The following is a 17,486-nucleotide window of genomic DNA, read 5'->3' as shown; positions in this document are numbered from 1 at the left end:
CGACGGGATGGAAGAGTTTGTCTCCTTCATAGAATTCCAGGACCCCAGTTATTTGCCATACAGACATTTGTGATTTTAAAGTTTTCAGCAGAGCAGATTCCAGCACCACCAGTAAATGGAAGAGCCGGGGCACGGAGCAGCCTCGGGCAGCGAGACCCCGGCAACACCGAGGAGCTGGGGAAATCGGAAAGGCAGGAGGAAAGGCAAGAGCAGCAGAGAGGGAGGAACAGAAATAGAGACTGACCAGAAAACAAGATCTAACCAACACACGCGCACCAACACGCAAACTCCTGTCCGTTTTGAGCTAAAATAAAAATTGACATACGGTGTATAAATTGTAAGCATAATAGAGATTACTCCACCACGTAATCTGACATCATGCATATAAACCCAAAACAAACCAAAAATTTAAATTTCGCCCACTTACCCCAGCTTCGAGACAAGTCGTTTGGGTTTGCCTGAAGCCTAATTGCAACAAGTTTGGGCCTAAGGCATCAAAGAGAAAAAGTCACAACAACTTCCCTCGGTTGTTTATTCCGTTACTATCTCGGTCATAAAAAGTAGATTCTTAACTGAAATTTGCTTGGCTTCAGCATCATTAGCTTCAGTGCTAAAAAGAAAGTCTCAGCTCCTTTTTCAAGCATAAAAGGAATTATAACACGCTCCATATTCTGTCCCAGAATAACAGCAGCATTCCCAGAAACATGACTGTGAATCCAAGCATTATAAGATGTGAAAGTGTTTTTAAATAAATACTGACAATATCCCATAACACGATGACATCACGTAGTCCCTTGGCAATAGCACATCGTCAAGGCACAGGCGAGAGCTGCTTACTACTACTCAAGATCGATGCACCAGATGAATAAGAAAGAATTAAAAAAACCCAAACCAAACAGAATTATAATCCAACCCCTTGGAGGTTCCTATTCGTTTTGCTGAAAAATATCGTAATAACCTTGTACCAGCCTGAAATCAAGAAGAGATTTCTCTCAGCCAGCAAAAAATGCACGTCCTCACAGCCTACCACGGGAACGAGCAAAAAGAATTCAAAATAAGGAAAAATTTTGTTCTGTCCTGGAGAATAAGGAAAGCTGCTATCAAAACAAGTACATCATCCAAGCCTTCCTACTCTGAGCTCTTCAATGATAACAGAGGCCAAAACACTTCAGGAAAAAACAGAGCCCAAAGTAAATACGCTGCGAGGGAGGTGGGTCCCTGGGAATGAAGGCTGGTAGGGAATGTGGCAGAGAGCTGCCCCGTGTTACTCATCAAATCATGGAATGGTTTGGGTGGGAAGGGACCTTAAAGCCCACCCAGTGGCACCCCCTGCCCTGGGCAGGGACACCTCCCACCAGCCCAGGTTGCTCCAAGCCCCGGCCAACCTGGCCTTGAACCCCTCCAGGGATGGGGCAGCCACAGCTTCTCTGGGCAGCCTGGGCCAGGGGCTCACCCCCCTCACACCAAAGAATTTCTTCCCAATAGCTCATCTCAATCTCCCCTCTTCCAGTGTAAAACCCTTCCCCCTCGTCCCACGGCTCCCCTCCCTGCTCCAGAGTCCCTCCCCAGCTTTCCTGGAGCCCCTTGAGGGACTGGCAGGGGCTGGAAGGTCTCCGCGGAGCCTTCTCTTCTCCAGGCTGAACCCCCCCAGCTCTCTCAGCCTGTCCTCCCAGCAGAGGGGCTCCAGCCCTCCCAGCATCTCCGGGGCCTCCTCTGGCCCTGCTCCAACAGGTTCTGCAAAGCAGCAGAACCATTTAGGAACCAAAGGTTCCTCCAAAAAGGCATGTCAATGCAGCAGGAATCCCCCTCCGGGCAGGACACCCAGACCCCTCACGTGGGACAGGCTGGGATCCCACGCACTGGGAACGAGCTTCAGTCTCAGACTATGAACAAGATGTCCATGGGGTTATCAGTCAAACCCAACCACTGGCGTGGCGATTCCTGAAGACATGCTAGTTCAGAAGAGGCAATGATCAAGATGACTACAGAAAACAGAAACATGCTGCCTTCGCTGGGAAATGAAGGAAAATTCAATGGAGCAGGTGTTGGATTCAAATGCAAAACCTAACAGAATAGCAAAATCAAGGAAAAGATGCATTTCAAACATGTTCAGCTTTATAGCCCTTTTATGAGAAAAGATGTAATCTGTCTTCTGTTAAACATCTTTACATTTTTTAAATGTATATTTATGTCATTTTGGAAAAAAATGCCTATAATGTGACAGAAGCAGACACCATTCCTCAGCAGTGACAGAATGAGCACAAAAGTTAAAAATATGCCATCGTATTCCAGCAAAATAAACTCACACCAAATGCTTCCACAGATCTTGGGAAAATATGGCACTTTTCAAAAATTGCAAAAAGACAAAAACCGCAGGATGCCAGGACGTCACAGCTGTGTGCACACACCTAATCACTGGCGATAATTAAGATGAGGGTGGTGAGCCCCTGGCCCAGGTTGCCCAGAGCAGCTGTGGCTGCCCCATCCCTGGAGGGGTTCAAGGCCAGGTTGGCCGGGGCTTGGAGCAACCTGGGCTGGTGGGAGGTGTCCCTGTCCAGGGCAGGGGGTGGCACTGGGTGGCCTTTAAGGTCCCTTCCCACCCAAACCATTCTGTGGTTCTATGTGCTTTTCAGTGTCTCAGGTCACCTTCTTCAGGTCATGGTGGCACCAGTGCCAGTGTGGCAAGGTGGGGCCCACGGGGGACTTTGAGCTCTTCATCCTGACAGGCAGAAACTCACAGCTCCTTGCTCCAGGGGAGGATGGCCAGCTGCTGCTACTCACCATGTGGACCATCAGAAAAGGTGGCCATGAAGGACTGGAATCACTTTCAGTACGAAAGTTCAGAGAAAAGCACAAAGCGGCAACAAACTTGTGAATTTGTACCACACAGACACGCAACAGTGCAACGAGAAAACCTCCGAGCCCTCAATGCTAAAAGCAAAAGTTTCTCTTGGCTGTTCCTGATTGTGACCCTTAGCAAGGGGGGAGGAAGGCACTCACACACCGCCAGCTCTTACTGCTCTCCTTTCTTCACACTGCTCCCACCTCAGACGAGAGAGAAAATTCTCTCAGTTACCCAGTTTATCTTTTTCTCATCCGTTAAGCACAGGAAGGTAACAGGTTGTTCTCTCCCCTGTTCCTGGTAATCACAGAACCATAGGGTTGGCAGGGCCCTCTGGAGATCATCCCGTCCAAGCCCCGGCCAGAGCAGGGTCACCCAGAGCAGGTGGCACAGGAACGCGTCCAGGCGGGGTTGGAATGTCTCCAGAGACGGAGACTCCCCCACCTCTCTGGGCAGCCTGTGCCAGGGCTCTGCCACCCTCACGGGAAAGAAGCTTTTCCTCATGTTGAGATGGAACTTCCCATGGTCAAGTTTGTGCCCGTTGCCCCTTGTCCTGTCCCCGGGCACCACTGAGAAGAGCCTGGCCCCATCCTCTTGCCCCCCGCCCTTTAGCTATTGCTGAGCATTGATGAGATCCCCTCTCAGCCTGCTCTGCTCCAGCTCAACAGCCCCAGGGCTCTCGGCCTTTCCTCAGCACAGAGATGCTCCATCTCTTGATCATCTCGGTAGCCCTTTGCTGTCCCCTCCCCAGCAGTTCCCTGTCCTTCTGGAACCGGGGAGCCCAGAACTGGCCCCAGTGCTCCAGCTGTGGCCTCACCGAGGCAGAGTAGAGGGGGAGGATGACCTCCCTCCACCTGCTGGCCACACTCTTCTTGCTGCCCCCCAGGATGCCATTGGCCTTCTTGGCCACAAAGGCACATTGCTGGCCCATGGCCATCCTGTTGTCGCCCAGGACTCCCAGGTCTCTTTCCACCGAGCTGCTCTCCAGCAGGTCACCCCCAACCTGTCCTGGTGCAGGGGGTTATTCCTCCCCAGGTGCAGCACCCTACATGTGCCCTCGTTGAACTTCATCTGGTCCCTCTCCGCCCAGATCTCCAGCTTGTTCAGGTCTGGCTGGATGGTGGCACGGCCTTCTGCTGTGTCACCCGCCCCTCCCGGCTTTGTGTCATCAGTCTCCTGGAGCAGCATCCGCCTCATAAAACTGTATTTTAATACTTTGTTTGATTATTATACTGTATTTAAATAAGGCCAAATGTAAAGTTATACACCTAGGACACAAAAATGCAGAGCCGACGGAGAACAGCGCTCTACTGCCAAAAGCTGTGACCACACAAAGGATCACAGACCACAGCGGACAGTGAAGGCAATCCGTTGGAAGCAGAGCTAATCTGATCCTTGAACATACGTATACATGGAAACGTGTCGGTGCCTAGGCAGAGAAAGAAAAACAAAACAAGGGCTGGAAACAGAACAGAGTTTAAGAGAAAAAAAAAAAAAGAAAATAAACCACAAATATTGAACAGGAAGGAAGACTATCCATTCAAACAAACTACTATTGGAGCAACTGTGCATTTATAACCCCCGGAAATCAAGAGTGAGTGACTTTACGGAGGGTAACCCTTCCCAAATACAAATTACCGGGCTCAGTAGAGAAGGAAGGTGGTGACATTTAATGATCAATGAGATACAGGAGGTCAGACTGGCTGATTTAATGTTTTCTGACCTTAACTTCTATAAAAAGTCATCTTTGATGTATGCTTGCAATAAATACTGGCAACCTAAGCATATTTCTCCTTCCCTTCCTTGCGTTCATCTAAATTTTATTTAATACATTTAAGAAGCCGATTTGGATCAGCAACCCCTGATTCTAAGAGAAAGGATCTATATTTTCTTGGAGGTTTTGGTGGCCGCCAAGCTTTTACAGGAAGGTTCTCCAGAATACTTTCCCGGCTGGGAGGAAATTTGTCTGCAGTTGGACTAACGGCCAGAGCAGCCTCGTCTCAAGGACAAAGCAGAGTGAGGGTACTGCCGATCAGAGCGGCCTCTGCTCCCACCCAGCGCGGGCGCCTTCAGCAGTAAACGCTCTGTTCTCCAGACGACACCAGCCCTGCCCTTCCGGGAACGTCAGAGGGGCCATCCCACCCAGTCCCTTTGGGATCTGCTTGGGAAGCCCAGTACTGACCCTCCTCCACGCCCAACGCTGACCACTAACCTCCGCCTTTCGCTTCCCCAACCTGAAACTGTTCGGTGCGCCAAAAGAGCTTTTTTCCAGTCCCCTGGTAACTTCACCTCTTTAACAGCCTTTGACTAATTACCCTTCCAAAGGCTTTTTGGAAATCCAACCACACGAAACCCACTGGATTCCCTTTGGCCATGGTGCTCCGTAGAGGACTGCCAAAGAAGTCCGGCCAGGGAGTGAGGCTGCATTGATTTGTCTGGAGACCCTACATAATCACAACTGGCATTAACGACATTTATTATAAAATAGGGTGGGGTTGGTCTCCTGAGGGTTTCCAGGCAGGAAACAACAGCGAAGCATTTTGTTTTGCTCTACGATTTACCACACTGGCGATATCTGGCACTTACGTACGATTAATCAAAATTCAACACAACATTATTTTTCTTGCTAGGCATATTGTTTTTTGAGATATTCCAAACAGAGCAGTTTAAAAGGACGTGTAGATGTAGAGTTAGCACAAGTTAAGACGTTCACTTGCTAGCCAAAGGTGATGCCCTGGGACAGGGGGCCACGATACCCGAGCTCCAGTGGCCAGCGTCACCCAGGTACGCTCACAGAACGCTCTGGGGTGGAAGGGACCTTCCCTCCCTTCCCCTGGGACGGAGCACGAGGGCAGCTCACAAGAGCGTCTCCTCTGAGCCACGCCAGCATCTCTGGTGCACCGCGCCTCAGACTACGAGGCGTCTCAGCACCTCTAAATCTCCGAGCTTTTTGGCAACTGCAAGAAGAAACGATTTCCACCAAAAGCAGACTCACTAAATCAGCTAACGACGTTTTAGCCCCACTGTTAAGCACTGCAGAGGCAAGAGGCAGCCTGGGCTAAGAAACAGGCAGTTTTGTAAGCATATCAGGTTTTGGTTTCCACTATAATCCACATATTTTTCCAGCTTTTCAGCAGAGCTGTCCGCGGCAGCGGATAAAGGGATATGATTTTTGATGGGTCATTGCTCCCTCCAGGGTTTTGAGCTGAAGCAACAACAGAGACCTAAGTCGTTGCTGCCTGAGAAAGTGCTTGTGGGGAAAAGAAGGGAACAGTCAATACGCAGTTTTTTAACAGTCAAACAAGATAAAACTTCTGGCCCCATAAATCTGACGGTGCAGAAACACCTTTGTAACCTGCAAACCGGTATTCTTACCGTAACTCTTCACAAAGACCTCACAAAATTTATTTTCATGTGCAAAAGCAAACCTTTGACGCATTATCACTGCAAAAAATTCTGCGAGAAAATATATTCAGCGTCAAACCTGAATCTCTTCCCGAGTCGGTCATACCACTGCTGGCGGAGAACAGAAAGGTCATTGTGATTTCCGACAGGCGACGCAGAACCACGCTGCATTCTGAATGCAGCCACTTCTGCCTTTCGCAAAGAGTTAAACCTATCGTCTTGGTCGTTTGAACCCAGGTAAATCTAGGAAGTGTCGTTTTGCTAGAAAAAGGACCTAATTCACATTCTAACTGAATTATAGAATCATAGAACCGTTTGGTAAAGCCCACCCCGTGCCACCCCCTGCCCTGGGCAGGGACACCTCCCACCAGCCCAGGTTGCTCCAAGCCCCGACCAGCCTGGCCTTGAACACCGAACGTGACGGGAAGGCTTAAACAAGCATCCCCAGTCCTCTAACGTTGATTTGACATAATCCATCGCCCTTTATCTCTCTGTGGCTTCGCATATTTGTCACCTGGAGTGACTTGTAGCAGACAGACTCCCTCCCTGAGCCACTGGAGTGGGACGGACGTTTCCTCGTCAGATGTCACCGTCCACGGCGTAACTCATTAGCACAACCCCGCGTCACACCGAACTCCCCCAGGCTGCGAAGGGAAGGGCTGCGGAGGTGACACGCGCCACGTTCTGCCGGGAATTCGCCGGTTCCTCGCAGCGAGGAGAGGGGAGCAGCGCTGGCTGCCACAGCCCGGCGTGACGCAGCCCATCTGTCACCGTGGCCGCCGCGACCGACGGCGTCAGCACCAGCGCGGGGACACCTCGGCGCTGTGATGTCGGCTGTAGGATGATTCTGGCAGTGCCAGCTTTTGCCGGCATACTCATTTCAGTTAAGAACAGTAACTTTTCACAGGCTGTGCAAGCGAAAGGATCACTGAAAGGATCCACCTCAGACCGTATTTTAAAACAAAGGCTTTACTGGGAGGGGTTTGCATTTGATGGATCCGGAGCCAGGGGAAACGATCAAGTTATAACCTGAACTAACACTGCAGTGAAGGAAAACTCTAAATGATTTCTCCCAGCAAAATCAATCCATGTCAAATACAATCCCTGCGTTACCAAACACAAACTAAAAAGAGGGTTTTTTTTAATGTCTATGAATTTTTTCCCATCCTGTAGGCTGTAATCCCTTAAAAAAGGGGGAGCCTCTGGAGCCTGCGGGTTCCAGTAATCGCGTTCAGAAAACCGACACCTAAAAAAGAGCATGGAATTGCCCGACAGGAGCCAGGCAGCTCCCACCCAGACACAGCCCACAGCCTGGAGGAGGGTGCAGGGGGAGAGAGAAGGGGAAGAGACGCAGAATGCACCGAAACAGCAGAATTTCCATCTTTACATTCCTGACCCAGCACGGCTGCCGGGATCCAGGTGAAGAGGAAACACTGCAATAACTGAGCTGATGAACACAAGACTGACCGGGATTCTTATTTGATTTAACATTTTCAAAGTTTTAAAGTTTCAGTGGCGGAAATTCCACCACCACTTTTGATTTTGGTAACCTATTCTAACAATTATTTGCTTACATTCGCTATTAAAAACATACTTCTTATTTTTATTCTGAATTTGTCTAGCTTCGACTACTGGGTTTTCGTTAAGCCTATCTGCTAAAGCTCCCTGGGATTATATTGACTTTCTCTAGGATAGATATTTTTAGAAATATCAAACCGTTCTTAACCTCTGTGTGTTATAGTTCCATCACTCGCGTCTTTGGATGTAAAGCTATGCATCTTCCCCCAGCTATTTCCAGTCCTTTCACCATTTTCATTGACCTTCTCAGACCCTTTGGTCTCTCGATATTTGTGTTGATGGCGGGTGCTGTAACCGTGGGGTGTCCTGAGAAGGGTCCTGCCACCGCCAGGCAGGACGGGCACCTTCTCCTGCTCTCCTGCTCTCCCGTCCTCTTCGCATCCCTGCTCACAAAACCGCCTCAAAAGGCACGTTCACCCGACTGGCGTACCACGACCTCCACTAATTTTCTTTGAGTCATCCTGCCCAGCGTCCTGCCCTTCCAATCTTCTTCACTCCTCCAGGATTCTCCTCGTTTGCCTGTCTCGCCGATCAGCAGGGATTTCACACCTTCTCCTGCTGGTCGTGGAAACGACTGTTAATGGCGCAGCATACGGGCTTGCTCTCTGCAGGACTCGCTTGGAAACACACACCCTCTTCTGCAACCTCCTTTTTGCAGTGAGGACAATGAGCTATACAATTTTTTTTTTCCCCAATCTGCTGTACGTGTGCTGTATTGATTACTGGTTTCTAAGTTATCAATGCTCATAATAAATGCGTTACGCCAACAATATCACTTTACTAATCAAAATTAATCTCATAAAAAAAAAAGATACAAACTGAGGCTGACTACCCCAAGTTGCCAAAAGCCTGTGCTTGGCTGGCATGAGTTACCTCTTTATTTACTGATCGACAAAATAGCTTATCTGCCGCTCAATTACTTTATTCACCATCAAAGTCATGTTGGTAAACAGAACATGTCAGAGACTGCCCTGTTTGACTTCGCTCCCCGCCCCCCCGCCGCCTCGACACAAGAAATGAGATCATACGGAGTTTTCTCCAGCGCTCTGGGAACTTTCCACCGCTCCAAGACATATCAACAACCGGCAGCAGGTATCCAAATTAAGAAATTCTTTCAAAATGCGGTTTGGACTGAAAACGCAGACGGTGCAGCTCAGCATCCTCTTGGATTACCTCTGGCAGGTACCTCCCCGCGGGCACATTGCACAGCTGCTGCCCCGCCAAACCACAACCTGAAAACTATTCTACAATAACTTTCAAACCATTAGTTTACATGCTTTTCTACCAATTTTTCTTTTCTCCTTCCCTTGACAAGCATTGCTCTTTTTTCTTCCCTTCCAAGCCGTGTTTTCCCTGGAGCATTTGGCCAAGTATTCTTAAACCGTTCCTAGTTATTAATATTTTTATGTTCGCATTATTTACTCAGCTGAAGCTGATTTTAGCTTTGCGGGACAGTTTCCTCTAAAGCATTTGTTAGACGCTGATGTGCACCTCGTTTACAGGAAAAAAAATGTAATCAAGTCATGATCACTGACACCTCAGTCGTGACTCATTGCGGCCCTAACCAATTCCTCTTTATAAGCCGCGTTCTATCGAAGAACCCCCGCTGGCTATGGCTATGGCTATGGCTATGGCAATGGCTATAGCTATGGGTATAGCTATGGGTATGGCTATGGGTATGGCTATGGGTATGGGTATGGCTATGGCTATGGGCATAGCTATGGGCATGGCTATGGCTATGGGTATGGCTATGGGTACAGCTATGGCAATGGGTATGGCAATGGCTATGGCAATGGCTATGGCTATGGGTATAGCTATGGGTATGGCTATGGCTATGGCTATGGCTATGGCTATGGGTATAGCTATGGGTATGGCTATGGGTATGGCTATGGGTATGGGTATGGCTATGGGCATAGCTATGGGCATGGCTATGGCTATGGGTATGGCTATGGGTATGGCTATGGCTATGGGTATGGCTATGGGTATGGCTATGGGTACAGCTATGGCAATGGGTATGGCAATGGCTATGGCAATGGCTATGGGTATAGCTATGGCTATGGGTATGGCTATGGGTACGGCTATGGCTATGGCTATGGCTATGGCTATGGGTATAGCTATGGGTATAGCTATGGGTATAGCTATGGCTATGGCTATGGGTACAGCTATGGCAATGGGTATGGCTATGGGTACAGCTATGGCTATGGCAATGGCTATGGCTATGGCAATGGCTATGGCTATGGCTATGGGTATAGCTATGGGTATGGCTATGGGTACAGCTATGGCTATGGCAATGGCTATGGCAATGGCTATGGCTATGGCACTTTTCACACTTGAAAACTGGGGGAAGGTTGTGTGCTGCGCTTTTGTTTTTTCCTCCCTTTTTTTCTTTTTTTTTTATATTTTATTTCAGTGCTTTCACTTATACAGAAAACCCCAAAGGTCTTATGTCACTTATATAGAAAACCCAGTAGGTCTATTTAGTCTTATCTTCATTTTATTTTTCATGCTATTTAGTGTCTGATATAAATCCCCTCCGTACAAAACCACAACACCCAACAGTGAGCCACCCGCTTTCGCCTTGGTCTAGCTGAGGACTGAAACTCGTTTGATCCGTTAACAAACGACTGAGTCCTAGCCAAAGAAAGACGTAAAGGATCAAACTCGGTAACCCGTGTCAGAAGTAAAACTCTGGCTGGTAGCTTCGGGATGAGTTCACGCAGGCAGTCACGACTCCATGCCTGTAATCGTTTTCATACACTCTGCTTACGCAGTTACATACTCTTTTATTTTTGATAGAAGCATTACATTGTAAACGACTAATTTTCTCTTGTGAATGTTAGTACATTTCAACACAGAAGCAGCACAGAGAAAAATCTAAAGAGAAATGTGAACGGATTCGTGATCTGATAAGATTTTAAACACGAAATTGTTTTCTACGAGGCTGAGCAGCGCTACAGAAAATCCAGATTTAAAGCTAAGTGAGAAGCTCCACAGCACATCCCGGCCAAGGCCTGGGGAGAATTCCATGGACGACGTACAGCCTTGTCCGGGTGGGTCTGAGAAGCCATTCATTTAGGAGAACCCGGGCTTCAGCTCCGAATTGAACAGTAGCACAATAGACTTTTTAAAAAAAAAAATAAATAAATTTGAGTGCAATTTGACAGAGAAGATCAGAACAATTATATTCCATTAAATCAGATCAACTCCCCTCACTGCAGAGGACTAAAGCAAGCGTTGTAAGAGTTGTTAAATATTTAGTGATGCAAGAACTGGAAAAAACAACCACACAGCTAAGTAAAGCTCCGAACTATGTTGTTAAGGGCTCTAGCGTTGCAACTACTCTGCCATGTCAAGTTAGGGATCATCTACGCTTTTCACAAAAGAAAGCCACAGGAGTGCTTTACCACGCTAGGATAAGCTTCGCAGTTCTCACCTTTCCCGTACTTTGACAAGCTGGCCTCCAGCTTGCTCTTAACGACTGCCACGACTGGTAAAAGCAGCGTACAGAGGAGCCCGTCAATCGGAATCACGGGGCGCTAGGAAAGGCCAAACAGCACCGTTTGCACTGTGAATATTGAACCGCCAGGGGTTAGAAGACGTTCGGATTCGAATACCTCGGTTCTCCACGCAGAAGTTGTGACAGCACAAACAGTTCAAGAACCTGGTATTTATGACCCCAAAAGAGAACCCGAGGAGCATCAGCCCCACTTACTCTCAGAACTGCACACTACTCAATACCCAGGAAAATGGGAGCCCTCCAGTTTAGATAAATTCTACCCAGTTTACGTAAATTCTGTCCCTTTGCTTTGCTCCTTTCTCCTCACTCCTCTCTAGAGCACGTCCTTAAATTTAGATGTATATAAAAAGACTGAGACTTTTTCTCAAGACTCCGTAGGACATTAAAACAGATCTAGCTGGAGGCTTAGTTTATTATACATACACAGGAACAGAATTTGTTTGGGGTTTTTTTCTCTCAGGTTTTACTTTCGGTGTGACAACTGGCAAATTGGGGAAGCAGACTGATTTCCAGTCTGTTCAGACCAGCACCAGCACAATGGTATTTCCTCAGAACCATTCCATGGGTTGGACGAGCTAAGCCCCGCTACTGCTAGTGTTAGGCAGCATTAACTTCTTTGTTTATACAATTTTAATCTGCAATAAATGAAAAAATAGAGTCTGATCCAATACGGTGACGAGCAAAAGGTACTTTGAAATGCCAATAGATGCGAGTGGAAAACACAGCCAGGCCTTAGCTCAACTGCACAGAAACATGCTCTGTATCCCTTCTCTCGTTAACAAGATATTCTTTACAAAACAGTATCCTTCAAATAATTTTTCAGAGAAACACACAATTACAGCATTGCAGCTCTATAATTCTAACCCAAGCAAAAATCCTTTTTGCTAGCCTTTTCCGAAGTCAAACACGGCCACAAATACCTTGCTTTGTATCATTGATTAAGTGAAAAATAGATGAAAATAGATACTCACACTATATGTGCAAGATCAAGTGGCTTTTCTGGCTGCTCAGGAAATACAGGGCGAGGTGGTTCTCTACTTGGTACGCAACCGAGGGATTTACTAATTGCATGGCTCAGCTTCTTTGCAGGTGATTTCTGGTTTTGAAAAGAATGACAAAAATGAGTTGACTATTAGGAAGAGCAGGGAAATATGTGCAATAAGATAACAGAGAAGAGTAAAAAATGCATAGTACTAGAATAATCAGAACTATCCATTTACATTATAGCATACCTAAGAAATTAGTACAGAAACTAACCTAAGTGAACAAGTTTCATGGGGGCTTTTGGTGCTATAATATTGAAAATAGTTTAACAAAAGTATGTAAGACCAAGGAATAAGCCAATTGTCTGGTATTCCTATCAGGAATTAAATCAAGGGGCAACGTATCCTATTAAGGGATTTCTTACGCTCACTCACAAGGTCTCGTCAACAAAGGCGCTGTACTGGGAGGGGAGGATGACAGGAGCTGGGGCAGGAGCAGGTCCATAACCATCCCCATCCACCCCAACCACGAGGAAGCCATGGCAGGAGCAGGTCCATAACCATCCCCATCCAGCCCAACCACGAGGAAGCCGTGGCAGGAGCAGGTCCATAACCATCCCCATCCAGCCCAACCACGAGGAAGCCATGGCAGGAGCAGGTCCATAACCATCCCCATCCAGCCCAACCACGAGGAAGCCGTGGCAGGAGCAGGTCCATAACCATCCCCATCCAGCCCAACCACGAGGAAGCCGTGGCAGGAGCAGGTCCATAACCATCCCCATCCAGCCCAACCACGAGGAAGCCATGGCAGGAGCAGGTCCATAACCATCCCCATCCAGCCCAACCACGAGGAAGCCACGGCAGCAGCAGGTCCATAACCATCCCCATCCAGCCCAACCACAAGGAAGCCATGGCAGGAGCAGGTCCATAACCATCCCCATCCAGCCCAACCACGAGGAAGCCGTGGCAGGAGCAGGTCCATAACCATCCCCATCCAGCCCAACCACGAGGAAGCCGTGGCAGGAGCAGGTCCATAACCATCCCCATCCAGCCCAACCACGAGGAAGCCGTGGCAGGAGCAGGTCCATAACCATCCCCATCCACCCCAACCACGAGGAAGCCACGGCAGGAGCAGGTCCATAACCATCCCCATCCAGCCCAACCACGAGGAAGCCATGGCAGGAGCAGATCAATAACCATCCCCATCACCCCAACCACGAGGAAGCCACGGCAGCAGCAGGTCCATAACCATCCCCATCCAGCCGAACCACGAGGAAGCCACGGCAGGAGCAGGTCCACAACCATCCCCATCCAGCCCAACCACGAGGAAGCCACGGCAGGAGCAGGTCCATAACCATCCCCATCCAGCCCAACCACGAGGAAGCCACGGCAGCAGCAGGTCCATAACCATCCCCATCCAGCCCAACCATGAGGAAGCCGTGGCAGGAGCAGGTCCATAACCATCCCCATCCAGCCCAACCACGAGGAAGCCATGGCAGGAGCAGATCAATAACCATCCCCATCCAGCCCAACCACGAGGAAGCCACGGCAGGAGCAGGTCCATAACCATCCCCATCCAGCCCAACCACAAGGAAGCCACGGCAGGAGCAGGTCCACAACCATCCCCATCACCCCAACCACGAGGAAGCCACGGCAGGAGCAGATCAATAACCATCCCCATCACCCCAACCACGAGGAAGCCACGGCAGGAGCAGGTCGATAACCATCCCCATCCACCCCAACCATGAGGAAGCCATGGCAGGAGCAGGTCGATAACCATCCCCATCCACCCCAACCACGAGGAAGCCGTGGCAGGAGCAGGTCCATAACCATCCCCATTCAGCCCAACCACGAGGAAGCCGTGGCAGGAGCAGGTCCATAACCATCCCCATCCAGCCCAACCACGAGGAAGCCATGGCAGGAGCAGATCAATAACCATCCCCATCCAGCCCAACCACGAGGAAGCCACGGCAGCAGCAGGTCCATAACCATCCCCATCCAGCCCAACCACGAGGAAGCCGTGGCAGGAGCAGGTCCATAACCATCCCCATCCAGCCCAACCACGAGGAAGCCATGGCAGGAGCAGGTCCATAACCATCCCCATCACCCCAACCACGAGGAAGCCATGGCAGCAGCAGGTCCATAACCATCCCCATCCAGCCCAACCACAAGGAAGCCACGGCAGGAGCAGGTCCACAACCATCCCCATCACCCCAACCACGAGGAAGCCACGGCAGGAGCAGATCAATAACCATCCCCATCCAGCCCAACCATGAGGAAGCCACGGCAGGAGCAGGTCGATAACCATCCCCATCCACCCCAACCACGAGGAAGCCGTGGCAGGAGCAGGTCCATAACCATCCCCATCCACCCCAACCATGAGGAAGCCGTGGCAGCAGCAGGTCCATAACCATCCCCATCCAGCCCAACCACAAGGAAGCCGGTGCTCTGCCCCCCCTCTGTCCTCTGCCAAGGCAATCGCTTTTAAAAGACAACTTCCAAATTTTTTTGTTGATTATGGGCAAAGCCAAGGTGAAACGTAGTGTTAAGATAGAAGTGAATGACCGGTTTCTTTATTTTCTTTCACAAATTGTCCTGGTTGTGCTAACTAACCTCACGGGAGCAACTGTGCTGGGACCATCTAAGGAAGACTGAAAGCCTGGTGACAAGCGTTGCCAAACACACAAGGATGGATAGCTGGCCTGAGTCATGCGCTTACAATGTGTTTTAAGTCCAAGTTAAGTCTTGAAATGTTATTACATCCACTGAACTCATGCCAGTGATGTGGGAGGCCAGAGAATGCTTTTACGAGAGCTCAGAAATAAGCCGGCAGTTCTGGTTTTCTGATCTAACTCACCGGCGGTCCATGTATGTGTAACCTAGTGGCTAATTACTCCTATGTAAACTTTTAATGCTCCTGTAAGACGTTCCAAAGCAGAATTAGGACCAATTATCAAGGCACATTCAAATTAAAATTCAGATTAACGCTGATTTAAGCAGGAGGCAAGGCTGCCCAGGACAGGAGTTACACATACAGCTACAGTTAATATAAATTAGTAACTAGCAGTTACTAACAATTACTAATATTTACTAACAATGAAAAAAACAATTAGTAATTAGTAAACCAGTGAGAATCTTCAACTCTGGGCCTCTTGGCTCAGCAACAGAAAACAGGCAATAAAGGCTTTTTTGAGTGGAGAACCTGCGCGTGGGGAAGTTGCTCCCTCTGTGGATTTACGTGGTTTGTAGTAGATCAGGACGCATTTTAAGTGTAAAGTAAACTACTAATATCAATTGAAAAACAATGAAAAAAGAGAAAAATTCCTTTCAAATGAGAAAAGAAAGATAAGCTGGATGCTGTGAGAATATAGCTGGTTCTTAACCGAAGATTTACTCTTCTCCTTCAACTACCTCAAAGCCAAAGGTAACTGAGAACTCTATAAACCATGGATGGAGGCTGCCTCTGAACCCGTGATGAGTGTAGTCTGGGGAAAAAAGAATTACTCATGATCATGTCCTTCCCCGGAGTACGTCAGAGACGATTCCAGTGGTAGCTACAGTCGATTCCAGTCCCAACCTCCACCAGCATCTAACACTGCTTCACAACGCGTATTCTGGCCTGGTTACCGTATTAAGAGCACACCCTTTCAGAAATTAAACCAATTATTCAATATGTTACAGCCTAATTCCTTTCAGACTCTGTAATTTTGATCCACCAGCCCACAGATCCAACCTGTAAGGCAGCAGAATGCACGAAGGGCATGGAGAGCACGCGTCAAACCACCTTCAGATCCCAGGTGAAAAGGGCGATCACCTTCCCAACATATTAGCTGTGGCTTTGCAGAGAGAAAGTCCCGGCCCTGTCCAAGTACCACTGCAAAAATCTTGTGATGGGTCTAAGATTTTTATCTCCTCTCACCAAGAAGGGCTTCAGTAGGAAGGATGTGGAGACAATTAACTGCCTGAGGCGAGTGAGTCTCCTGCAGGGAGCTCTGTCAAGCAGCACCTCAGCTGACCCATTCACTAAACAGGGAGTGCTAAAGACTTACTGATGGTGAGCTGAGGGGTTTCTTTTCTCTTTTTCTTTCCATGTGTTGAGAAAACCTGGTAGATTGCAATCAATGGATGATCCCTGCAAACAGTGCTGAAGTGCATGGCGAAAGGTTCTGCAGATGGTCATCAGCCTTTAATTATTCCAAAATCCCATGAAAAACACAATCCAATCTTTATATCAGTTCTTAATAGAACCAAGTTCACAAGTCCACAGTGAAATTTAAATTGTGCACACAAATGTGATACCAAAAGTAAAATTCTAGTTTCCCTCAATTAATTCTTCTACATGTTGAAAATTTCCACATTTATTTCTCTCTCAATTTGTTCTCCACTTCTTCTTTTAGAGTATTTCCTACTTTACCCTGTTCATCTTTTGGCTTCTGCAGAGACCATCTATTCTCAGCGTGCCTTTTGTGCGACCTCTTCTTTGCAGTATTTTTGGGCTATTTTACAGGCTTTTTCCCATTGTGGCAACAAACACTCTATCCTATTGTGCTCCGCCACCATTTATTTTGTCAAACAAACGCAGTGCTGTCTAGAACGCTGCACAACGGAGCCACTGCTGCAGAATCACTTTCCGAAAATTATAGGGGAAAGATAATTTCCATTGATCCCAACTTTTTGATAGTGTTTCTCGGCGCAGCGGAGCGGGCAGAACGAGCACGCTGCTTCCCCGGCCAGTGCACCTCCTCTGGGTGTCTCGTCCCCCTGAGAAATAGCTGGTTTCCTTCCAATTAGCTGAGTTCTACTTCAGACATTTCTAAGAAAAACCACCTCTCTCTCGTCAGTGTTGCTAATCTCGACCTCCTGCTCGTTTGAGATCGTCTCTAAGGGGAGAGCATCCCATTCGGCAAAGACGGGATACTCTACTCTCCCCTTCAAACAAAAAGGGGAAAACATAAACAGAAAGCCCCGGAGTAACATCATCCTCCCATCCACCACCGACACCAGCACTGCAAACCCACAAACACCACCATCCCCTTCCCCACCACCACCGCAAACCCACAAACACCACCATCCCCTTCCCCACCACCACCACAAACACCACCATCCCCTTCCCCACCACCGCCACCACCGCAAACCCACAAACACCACCATCCCCTTCCCC

The 17,486-nt window shown here is 48.5% G+C and overlaps 1 protein-coding gene across 13 annotated transcripts in view; it reads right to left on the bottom strand.

Moving 5' to 3' along the window:
* DTNB (dystrobrevin beta) overlaps nt 1-17,486 on the bottom strand; it is a 230,043-nt gene that overhangs the window by 141,204 nt on the left and 71,353 nt on the right. For 8 of the 13 annotated variants that reach the window (XM_054194714.1, XM_054194712.1, XM_054194715.1 and 5 more), the window contains one exon: nt 12,314-12,438. In XM_054194714.1, coding sequence (XP_054050689.1) covers nt 12,314-12,438 — 125 coding nt within the window. Of the gene's footprint in view, nt 1-10,242; nt 10,946-11,258; nt 11,391-12,313; nt 12,439-17,486 lie in introns of those variants that run through there. The other 5 variants (XR_008465324.1, XR_008465326.1, XR_008465325.1 and 2 more) reach the window with 5 other exon arrangements.

Source organism: Rissa tridactyla, chromosome 3, assembly GCF_028500815.1.
Source record: "Rissa tridactyla isolate bRisTri1 chromosome 3, bRisTri1.patW.cur.20221130, whole genome shotgun sequence".
Lineage (NCBI taxonomy): Eukaryota > Metazoa > Chordata > Aves > Charadriiformes > Laridae > Rissa > Rissa tridactyla.
The sequence above is the reverse complement of the archived record's forward strand: the minus strand, read 5'-3'. Positions and strand labels throughout refer to the sequence as shown.